Genomic DNA, 10871 nt, shown 5'->3' with positions numbered 1-10871 from the left:
GGGAATATTAATATCATCGAAATCCTTTATGATTAAATTTCACACATAGTAATAAGTTATTAAATTATGAATAATATCGATATTGTTGGTGATGAGTCATGTTGACCCAAAAAATTTATCCTATCTTGCACTTGAGTCTGCCATGCATTGTTGTCGTATCTTGAAACGAGATCCCATGGTTGCGAACTGTTGCCGCCTTGAACCACTGCACAAACCCAAACCTAGAAAGCATAAAATCAATTGCGTCACCCCCACATCGCACAAGACCCAATTGCTTTGAACCACTGCAAACCACTGGGGGATGAACGCTGCCAAAGGAAAATCCTTAATTTCCCCTTTCTTCACATTAGGTTTTGCCCTAATTTGGGGGCTTTTCATTTGCTTCCTATCGTGAAGATTGGATGTGCTTCCTGTCAAAAACCATTTTTTTTCTTTTTCTTTTTTATCCGATTGCCAAACACAGTGTAAATAATACAATCATTAGTATGATAGTATACCAAACGCCGGACTAATTTAGGGGTGGTTTGGGAATGATGTGCTTAAAAAAAAAACACCCTGGAAAAAAAACTGTGAGGATTTTAAATGTTTGGTAAACTGAAAAAAAAAAGACTTATTTTGGAAGCTGCTGTGAGAATAAGCTGAAATCAAAGGAAAAAGCTAAAGCTGTTATTTGCAGCTTTGGAAAACTGGCTTTTTTTCAAAGCACACGAAGCTACAATGCTCCTTTAATGAAAAGACCCACTATCAGACTGTTTTTTTTTTCCAAAAGCACTTTTACAAAAAAGTTTACCAAACACTCTGCTGATTTATTTCACAGCCGCTTATTCTCACAGCACAACCGCTTATTCTCACAGCAGCTTTTTTTCAAAGCACAGCAATACCAAACAAGCCCTTAGTCAATACTATCGGTGACTATTTATCCTATCCGATTAAAATAGTCAGTACAGTCCAAGCTGCTAGACAAGGCATGCTCTCTCCTGCTTGAAGTTGCAAGATTTATGCGTTCAACTACTTCTAAGTGTAATCAAGAGATATTTGGACTTCAATAAGTATCTGTCTGAGTTTGTCTATCGAATCTAATCACTCGATGATATGAAGCTACACGTTCCTGCACTTCTGTCTGCTAGAGTATAGCACAAAACAGAGATGAAAGTGCTGATAGAAGGGTTTCACAAAAGCCGCAGGTAGACCTTAAACAAATCAACAGCCCACTCACGAAAACTTTGACTGAATTTGAATATCAAATCTAATCAATACGAAAGATTTTCATGATATGGAGATGCAAGTTGATGCAAAATCTTCATTTATAACTGGAGATGGGGATGCAAGTTTAAGTCATAGACTCATAGAGACACAATCTCAGTTCAAATTCAGAGTTAAGGGACTGCAGAAAGACCACGATGGAAAAGTAAACATTTTGCATGATCTCCATAAGTTATAACTAAGTAAATAGGCAATGTCAACTCATAAACTAACAAATAAGATCATCATTTCAATACCAGAATAAAATACACAACAATCAAAATTCTTCCAGACGACTCAATATGGATAGCCATACTTGCCCGGATGTATTGAATCCCACCGCAAAGCCTGTCATTCGCCTGCAGCCTGTTATCCCGAATCACTCTGCTGCTTTCTTACTTCTCTTGGCCTTCTTCAGGTTTGCTTCTGTGCTCTTCAACTTTTCATCTTCACTCTTCCTCTTCTCCTTCTTTCCAACAGACTCTTTACTCTTTCTCTTCTCTTTCTTTCCAATAGACTCTTTTCCTCGAGCCGACGAATCATCTACTTTCTTCTTTGTAAGATTTTTTTTCTTCTCTTTCAAGGACAACCCATCTTTCTTATGATTGACAGTGGCACCATCTTCTTCTCCTGCCTTCGCCGACCTTTTCAACTTCTTCTCACCAATAACCTTTTCCCCCTTTAACTCAGTATCATCTTTCGCCTTAGCTGATTTCTTCAACCTTTTCTCACCCTTCAACTCACCAGCAACTTTTTCTTTCTTCCTCTTCTTCTTCCCCAATTCGCCACTGTCTGGTTCATCATTCTCGCTTTGCTTACCTTCCCCAATGTCCACACCACCAACAATACCGAAATCATCATCATCAAGCACCTCGCCAACATGGCTATCCAAATACCTCACTTCATGAATCCTACCCTTCTTCTTACTCTTCTTCTCACTCTTCAAATCCTTGCTCTCACTCTTATCAACCTCTTTCACCTCCTTCTCACCTTCCACAACACCCTTCTCTCCCTCAATCTTCAATGTCACATCTGGAACCGCCTGATAAACCGGCAACGCAAGCGATTCAAACAACTTCAAATGAAACGACCTCACACCTCCCCAATTTTTCGGCACAATCTCCACTATCCCATTAATCGCCGCAACCGCATTCTCCACAATCTCATCAATGCTCATCGAAACTTTCGCAACCCTCACCACACTACACGTCCCTGTACTCAAGAACAACAAAGCCGACCCACAAATCTTATCCACCTGCTCCTTCCAATTCTTGTGCTGCAAGTCCACCGGCACCGGAATCTTCTTCTTCTTAAAGAAGTGCTTCCCCAAATACTTCGGCAGCAACGGCACAATCCGCTTATCAGCCAGAAACATATCATAAGAATACATCAGCTTCCTCTTGGCCTCAAAGGGCACGTAATCGCTCTTGAGCTTCGAAAGCTTCAAGATTTTCGCCACGGGTATGTTTTCGGCCTTGATTTTCTTCTCGATGAAGTCCTTGGTGAGGTCGGACTTGGGTCCGTCGTCGTATATCAGGCAGAGCTCGGAGAGTTGGGAGTGGAGGGGATTTGGGAGGGGGATTTTGTAGGCGTTGACGCGACCCTTTGGCGGGATTTTCTTAAGGGTGAGAACTAGGTAGGCGAACTCGTCGGATTCCAGGAGATCGGGGTTCTGGGTCTGCAGCTTGTCGTTCCGCCATTTGATGAGGGCGTTTACGGCTTTCCGCACAGTTTGGGCGATCGATTTGGTGGGTTTTGTGGCGGAAGGTGGAGGCGCTGGAGTGGTGGCGGCCATGGAGGCGGAGGAAGAGAGTAAGCAGTGGAGTAGGAAGAGATAAAGGGACGATGTTTTGCTAGGGTTTTAAGGAGAAGGAAGATTAAACTGTGGAAGGATATGACCTTTTTGGGGGTTTAGGGTTTTTGGGAGAAAGTAGGGATTGAGAATTGTAATGTTGATTTGGGCTCTAAAAATGGGGTTCAGTAGGGTTTGATTGATTCTTGTGTTTGGCCCGAATTATAATTGGGCTGAGAAAATAAGTGGTTAAGTTTAGGCCTTGTTTGGTTTCAATACAAAAAGCAAATCATGGCAAGGTATGTTCAAATTCCAATCATGGTAGTTATGGAGAAAAATTAGTTAAGACAGTTTTGGAGTGCCACTTAGTACTACGGTATTGATATGAGAAATGCTAAGAGGATTCTTTCAAAAATGAAACTCTTCGATATCTCACACATTAACGTCAATTTTCGTGCCAACATTATAAAACAATGTGCAAAAAACATAGGATACCATAGAGTCCATAGAGAGTGCTACTTTTGAGAAGGACCGCTTAGCCTTTCTCATTGTGATATTTATCTTCAGTTGTAAGTGAAAGAATTTTAAGTTTAAATCTTCATCCCTTACTATAAATAACAAATTCGATCCAATAATTATCTCTATACTTTATTGTAAATACATTGTTATATAAAAATACAATAAAAGGACAACTTTAGACTTGGTAGGTTTCCATTAATGTTTAGGACATGGTCCCTCATTTCACAATCTTGAGATGACCCCTCACATGGTCCCTTAGGTACCGTTTGGTACGTGAGACGGGACGAAACGGAGTGAGAAAAGATGTTCCGTCCTACGTTTCGTGCGCCTAAAACGGATGGAACGTTCTGTTCCATGGGACGAATTTTGGATGAATTTTCGTTCTGCCTCACCCCCTGGAACGACTCGTTCCACATCCGTGGAACACAAAATTATAACATCTTCGTCTCCTTCTTCTTCCTCCTTGTTTCCATCCGACGGCATCTTTCCTCCTCTCCGTTCCATCCCGTCCTGTCCCGTCCCTTCCAGTCCCATTATGTTCCATCCCGTCCCATCTATATACAAAATGATACCTTAATGTCGATTGTTTGGCATAAAAGTTATAACTACCAACCCCCTAGTGTAATGTTATTCATACTATATTTTTGTATCATATTTTCATATCATCTTAGGTGACATTTGATGTGGACAGCCACATCATTTGAATTAATCAGATTTTTAAATTTAGTTGATTATTTAATAAACTAATAATTAAGAAAAACTAGTTAATTAAATGACGATTGTGGTATACAAGAAGTCTTTCTTCTTCTTTTCTTTGGATTTTGCAAATTTTTCAAATGATGTGGCTGTCCACATTATATGTCACCTAAGGTGGTATAGAAATGTGGTACAAAAACATGGCTTGAATAACATTACTCCTCAGTATTTACAAGTTTTTTCCTCTCATAATCGCTTTTGTATCTCAGTTGAGCAGTCGCCCATACACTTTGTTTGTGAATTTGATTTTCCATCTCTATTATTATTAATGTTCAAAAAGAAAAAAAATCATACAAGTTCCGGTGACAAAATGACAGAAAAAAACTCATTTGGATTAGTTAGTTAAGACAGTGTTTTCGTCCCCTTGCACTTAAGTTCAAATTCTGACTTTCTATAAATTAGAACAGTTTATAATATAATTTTGTAAATAAAAGAACAAAGGAACTCATGAAGTCCTTCCCCTCCCCAAGAACTTATCTTTGTATCAAAAAAGAAAACAATAAACTTAAAACACGGACTATGCATTGGGAAACTTTAGCGATCAAAACAAAGCAAACAAAAATTCCTTTGGAATATAGAATACTTTAAGGTTTTAAGCGTTAAATCTTGATTTTTATGTTTTTGACGAGAACAATAGTTAAAATCAAGAGTATCAGATGTTTTGAATCAGCGTATAAATTCCGCAAAGCAAAACGATGGGGTATGGGTATGGCCCCATTACATTCATCATCGAAACCACTGGAACGTTACATTGGGGGTGGTGCGACTCTTGTGACTCTTGATTGTGTTGTATCGCTCAGACTCCCGCCTTTATAACTTGTGAAGGGCCACGTCCCATGCTCTGCCTGCAAAATGCAAGTACCGACAACGTTGTGGTTGGTTGAGTTCCCTCCTTAACGGTTTCAATTTCAAAACACGTTAGAAGTTCTAACTTAGAACTCATCGCGTTCTCTCTCTCTCTCTCTCTCTCTCTCTCTCTCTCTCTCTCTACGTTCTTAGCAACCAGTCAACAAATCAAACCATGCCTCCACGTTCAAAGAAAATCACATCAAAACTACTTGCCAAGAAAAAAACCATCCGCCAATCTCCCCCTACCCTTCAACCCCAACAAGTCCCAGGTTCTCTCTCTCTCTCTCTCTCTCTCTCTCTCTCTCTCTCTCTCTCTCTCTAGGAATCCAATTTTCTTATTTGTTTAATTGGCAATTGGCGATTGGATTCCACATCGGTTGACTTGTTATACATTTCTCATTCATCTATCTGTAATTTGCCAACTCCTTTTTGTTTGCTTTATCTTCACTTTCTACTTGGTTAAATTAGCAATTTTGTAACTTGAATATATTTTGTGAAAGTCATTCTTTTAATCAATATTCATTTGCAGAGGAGGAGGAGCAGAAAGTTTCTGCAGATCTTAACGAAATGGCGGATTCTTCGAATGGGAAGTTGGAGGGCGCAGAAAATGTTCAACCGGAGGATGTTGGCGACTCAAAACCTGTGGTTGAATCTGTGAGGGACATAGCCATCGATGACTGTTCCGAGCCGGTAAAGGAAACCCGCGATGTTGCTGATGATTCGAGTTCGAGTTCAAGTAGTAGTTCGGATGAAGAGGCGGAAGGTGCTCGAGTGGCGAATGATTCAGGGGAAGTGGAGGGGACCGAAGAAGTTGTTGTCTCGGTTGTTGAGACGGTTGAATCTATGTACAATCATTTGGATCAAGGTTGTGTTGTAGTGGAAACCAAGGTGGAGGAGGAGAAAGTCGCGGCGTCTTTGGATGAGACTGGTGAATCTTCGCCGGCCATCACGGAGGAGGTGTCGAAACAGATTGAGGAAAAAACATTGTCAGATGTGGAAGAGAGTAATGGGGTTGCTCTAGTCGAAACCGATCTGGTGTCCAAGGAGGTTGAAGAATCATGTGCTCCAGTCATAACAGACGTGGTGTCGAAAGGAAGTGAAGAAGCAGAAGTGCCTTGTTCCGATGAGAAGGAAGCGGTTCCTGCTGCTCTTGCAGATATTGTGTCAAAGGGGATCGAGGAAACAAAGTTACCGGTTTCCGAAGAGCAAATTGGGGAGTCATCGGGTACTGCTTACAAGGAAGGGGTTCCTGCAGTCGAATCAGCTGATGCCGGGCAAGAGCATGGCAAGGCTGAGATCCCCGAAAGCACAGGAAATCCGGTAATTAATTAAGTTGCTTAAATTGTTGTAACTTTTGTAGCTTACATAAAATTCTTTTCAAATCAATGACTACTTGTTTGTTTCTCTGTTGGCAGTCGATTGTAACTGTCGCCGGACACCCCCTGCAGCCGACTTCATGGAAGAATTGCTGTGGACTCTTCGAAATTCTGCACCGAAGATCTGATAGATAATTCAAGGTAATTAAATGAAGATATCTTCCTAAAATAATTAGTTGAACTTGAAGCACCATCACTAGTTCAGACTATGTACTTGATTTCTTTCGTTTCGATCCGACTACTTTGCTGTTCTGCCTGTTTTTTCTTATGTCAAAAGTTGTCCTTTAGATGTATTGGAATATGCTGTCAAGTGCTGTCATGTTTTGGCATATGAACTCTTGTATATTGGAATATTGCTTCATAAACATGGCTTTACGGTTAGTAGGTGGCCTATAATGTATGGGTCTATCAGTAGTCACACGTATGCACATATAAGTTGCCTTGGAGATAGTTAATCAGCGTGGGAGCAACTGTCAGCCGTTGATCGAAGCGGTTTTTACGCATCAATGGCTGATAGTTGTCCACGCACACCTCCATGACTGTCAGTTGCATTCATCGTGCTAAACACTTTGTTTCTTAAACTCTGGGCTAACTGTAAACCTGAGCTTAGTCAAGTTGACTATATCAGTGTACTCCCTCCCTCTGCACCCAAGTTCGAATTCTCTTTCCCGTAATTTAGATGAATTTAGAGTAGAATCATATCATTTGTCAATAAACCATGGGCTAACTGTATCTTCTTTTCCGATTTCTATTCTTCAGAAACGAAGCATTACCGCTGGTGCAACTGAGCCATGAAGGTTGCACAGCTAACCCTAAATCTAATTAGTGTTTGAGATTTAGAGCTTAATTTTGTGTTAGCTGCTGAGGATATGAGATTGGTTTTCGTGATTTCGTGTGGAGTGAATTCCGTTATTTCGTGTGGAGTGAATTCCGTTATCTGGTATATTTTTTGTATTTACTAAAGACTCGTTCTTTTATATTCCTTTCAATGATTTGTATGTACTAAAGATTTCACTTATATTTTTTATTTTTTATTTGGTCAAGGATTTGTTACCAAATGTACATCATGTACACATTGATGGTCAATGCTAAAGACAGGTTCAGGCTTGAGTCTTCAATTATTAACTGTTAGGGTCCGTGATACAACAATATTTTTACTTGCATACACCATTTTCTCTCATCACGAGATTAGTCATGATAGATTTACACCGACAGGCGGATGGTTGTGCATGTAAAGCGAACCTAAATGGCCCAAGGGTACACCACCAGATCTTGGAGTTGAAAAACCGTTGCAACGAGGCGATATTGAGTGCTCAAACGCACATTTCTTTTGCTATATTGAAGTGAATGAAACCATCAACTATCATAATTCTAACTCATTACGCCATCCTCATCACTTATTTACTCAAACTCTCACTCAATCACACTATTGAAACAAACTGCAATGACACAAAACAAAAGATAAAGCAGTTCTACTTGCTTTCTGCACAAGTTTATGAGTTGGTTAGCAAGAAATCCTCAAGGACGAGAGAAACTTCGATCAGAGAGGGGTTATACACCTGGTTTTATTCAAGTATTAGCCCTAAATGACGCGGTGAAGTCAACCTTATAATGGGCGACTTCACCATGTCACTTAGGGCGCAGGCTTACATGAACAGAAGATTAACTTCGCAGAAAAAAGGTTCTAACTTGCATAAAAAAATGAACATGAACAAACAAAATTTCATGAATGCAGCAAATGATCACTGCATAATGTTGCTGATCCTCGAAAGGAAGTACACAACAGTTAACCAAGACAACGGAATTGCACATAATTGGTAGAATTCAGAACCCAGCACAACCCCGAGCAGGGAGACAAATGGGGAGCAACATGGCACCATAAGTGATGGTTCCTAGCTCGACTATTAAACGTCAACTTTTCTTCAAAAACTACTAAACGGAACTTTTAAGGAAAGTTGTATGAATTCGAGATATCAAATTAACAATGTGCTTAAAAACCATCAAATAATTAGCAGAAACACCTAATGCAAAATATGTATTATTCAAGCAATTCAAAATGGCTTGGAGCACGCAGTGTACGAATACAAAATAGTTATAGCCAAAGTATGAACTACATATATGGATTTTTTTCAAACAAAGCAAGCAAAAGCTAAACAAAACATCGTTCCAAAATGATAGAGCTAACAAGATCGGCTCGCAAGAAAACCAAAGCCAACAAAAAAGATTCAGTAATTCTAACAAAATTGCGACATGCTCTTAACCAAATAAAAACCCTAACCTCTAGCGTTAAACCTGCCTGGATTTTTTTCCTCTATACCGCATTGCAATCCAATCACCTCTGCCTTACATACAACACATAGACAACAGCAGCTGCCGCGGCAACAACGACCCCAGTCGACCCTGCCACAACTGGCAAGCTCAATCCTTTCGACCCCGTCTCTCCACCTTCCAGAATCTCCTTCATTTCATTCGCAGTACCATTAATGGCCTCAACAGTCCTCTCCTTCAATCCAGTAATAACCTTCTCAGCATCCATCACGTCCTTCTGTAATTGTCCCATCTTCATTTCCATGGCTCTGCACTTATCCTCCGATTCCCTCAGCGCTGCCTCGACATTGACCCTCTCGTTCACTCTCTTCCCCAATTCAGCACTGTTCTTCGCAACAACTGACTCCAAATCCTCCACTTTCTTCTTGAACAAGATAAGCTCGCTCTCTTTCTCATCAAGTCTCTCTCTCATCTCCTCCTCAACCCTAATTTTCTTGCTCTTCTCCTCAGTCTCCTTCACTTCCAAAACCCCAATCTTCCTCTCCAATTCCCTAACTCTCTTCTCGCTATCAGCCTTCGCCTTCTTCAGGCTCTCGACCTCCTTCTCCAAGCTATCAATTTTCTCCCCCTTCTCTTCCAACTCACGCTTCAGCTCCGCAACTTCGTGATTCGCGTCCTCCCCTTCGGCCATGGCGGAGATCAGATCGTGTTGGAGCCTCGCTACCTCAGTCTCAAGCTCGATCGCTCTATTCGCAACCGATTCCAGCACATCTTTCCCCTCCTCAGTCCGTTCGATCTCCAACTCCATCTCCCTGAGCCTCTCCTTCGTCTCCTTCTCGCTGCTCTTCAATTTCTCGATCTCCGCCGTCAATTCCTGGATTTTCTCCTTAGTCTCCTTGTTCTCACGCTGCAGCTCAAGCTTCTCCCCCTCCAAACCCTCGACCTTGCGGCCCAACCCCGCCGCCTGATCGGCATCGAAGAAATCCTCAGCCTGATCGTCCACGATTTCAACCGTCTTCTTCTCTGCCATTTCTAACCCTAAAACACACACAAACAAACAGACAACAGAACGCCAATCACAATCCGCCAATAAAAACTACAAAATTTCAAAAATCCCTGTTTGGCAACCGAGAATATCACAGCCACTTTTCTTGCAGTTTTTTTATTTTCTCGGGAAACGAAAGCATGAGAGAGAGAGAGAGAGAGAGAGAGAAAAAAAACCTGAAAGCAATCAGCAATGGCGGTTCAGTGATCTGCGAGCGTGCGTAGGATGAGAATGTTGCGAGTAAACAGGGGGCGATAGAGTTTTAGGGTTTCTGCTGCTGACAAATTTCCATTATCCCTTTTTCGTCTACTTTTTTCTGTAGAATTAGAATTAGACCGTAGAATCTAATTATCTCTGTCGAGGAACGGACGGCTGAGAGTCGTGGATGGTGCGGTGCACGTGTTTACAGTTATGGGGACAAATACGGTGCGCCACATTTTATACATAACATCATAAGCTAGTATAACCAAACAATATTATCAATACTCATATATTATAATGAGATGTAGGCTTAGTCTCACAATTGACTAATAATAATGTAATTTAAATTCTTCTTTGACGAGTATTAAACCTAAGATATCTCACTTACAAATTAAGAGAAATATCACTAGACACTGTAGTACTAAGTTGCAAAATGACTTCTCCTCTTTTTAGTAAAGTTTATTTTCTTGAAAAAAAAAGATAGCATAAATTTGGGAGCTTTAGATAAAAGAGAAAAATATACATTATATTTCAGATAACTCGATTAGATTTTTAAACATTTCAAGGAGACCAAAAAAAAAAAAACCTAAAGCACAGTCCAAGAACGATTTACAAGGTAGTACACTCGGATACGAAACACTTCGATGTCCAAAGGCTCACAAAAAACGAAGTTAAGACGCCAAGCGTCTGAAAGGCAGAAAAGGGTATGTATGCCAACTTACTTTGAAAGGCATGGTCTCTAGATAGCTACCCATCTTCAAGGGCAACAAGTCATTTCCAATGCTAGTTAGAGACAATTGTGGGACTATGATTTCCAAGGCCA

The 10871-nt window shown here is 40.7% G+C and overlaps 3 protein-coding genes across 4 annotated transcripts; 1 reads left to right on the top strand and 2 right to left on the bottom strand.

Annotated features, from left to right (window-relative positions):
* Nucleotides 1-1403: 1403 nt before the first annotated feature.
* Nucleotides 1404-3176, bottom strand: LOC103405179 (uncharacterized). The gene has a single exon (XM_008344144.4). It carries the CDS (start codon nt 3035-3037, stop codon nt 1622-1624), a length of 1416 nt encoding a protein of 471 aa, XP_008342366.1. The 5' UTR covers nt 3038-3176; the 3' UTR covers nt 1404-1621.
* Nucleotides 3177-5057: 1881 nt separating this feature from the next.
* On the top strand, nt 5058-7644 carry LOC103405180 (protein Ycf2). Of its 2 annotated transcripts, none has more exons than XM_008344146.4 (4): nt 5058-5427; nt 5688-6478; nt 6574-6675; nt 7294-7644. In XM_008344146.4, the coding sequence occupies exons 1-3, from the start codon at nt 5331-5333 to the stop codon at nt 6667-6669; spliced, it is 984 nt and encodes a 327-aa protein (XP_008342368.3). In that variant the 5' UTR covers nt 5058-5330; the 3' UTR covers nt 6670-6675; nt 7294-7644. The 2 variants fall into 2 exon arrangements, with proteins under 2 accessions (XP_008342368.3, XP_008342369.3); XM_008344147.4 differs by having other exon boundaries at nt 5406-5568.
* A 966-nt stretch (nt 7645-8610) lies between these two features.
* LOC103417225 (peroxisomal and mitochondrial division factor 2-like) lies at nt 8611-10253 on the bottom strand. Its single transcript, XM_008355416.4, has 2 exons — nt 10024-10253; nt 8611-9840 (listed from the first exon to the last, which is right to left on the bottom strand). The coding sequence occupies exon 2, from the start codon at nt 9830-9832 to the stop codon at nt 8867-8869; it is 966 nt and encodes a 321-aa protein (XP_008353638.3). The 5' UTR covers nt 9833-9840; nt 10024-10253; the 3' UTR covers nt 8611-8866.
* Between the last annotated feature and the right edge of the window lie 618 nt (nt 10254-10871).

Source organism: Malus domestica, chromosome 17 (genome assembly GCF_042453785.1).
Source record: "Malus domestica chromosome 17, GDT2T_hap1".
Lineage (NCBI taxonomy): Eukaryota > Viridiplantae > Streptophyta > Magnoliopsida > Rosales > Rosaceae > Malus > Malus domestica.
This window is presented reverse-complemented; position numbering and strand designations above follow the sequence as displayed.

Bases quoted from the DNA above. Each gene is read 5' to 3' on its own strand.
- LOC103405179 (XM_008344144.4), bottom strand. From the start codon at position 3,037: ATGGCCGCCACCACTCCAGCGCCTCCACCTTCCGCCACAAAACCCACC.
- LOC103405180 (XM_008344146.4), top strand. From the start codon at position 5,331: ATGCCTCCACGTTCAAAGAAAATCACATCAAAACTACTTGCCAAGAAA. The intron at 5,428-5,687 runs GTTCTCTCTCTC...ATTCATTTGCAG, and splicing joins TCAACCCCAACAAGTCCCAG to AGGAGGAGGAGCAGAAAGTT. The intron at 6,479-6,573 runs GTAATTAATTAA...CTCTGTTGGCAG, and splicing joins CCGAAAGCACAGGAAATCCG to TCGATTGTAACTGTCGCCGG.
- LOC103417225 (XM_008355416.4), bottom strand. From the start codon at position 9,832: ATGGCAGAGAAGAAGACGGTTGAAATCGTGGACGATCAGGCTGAGGAT.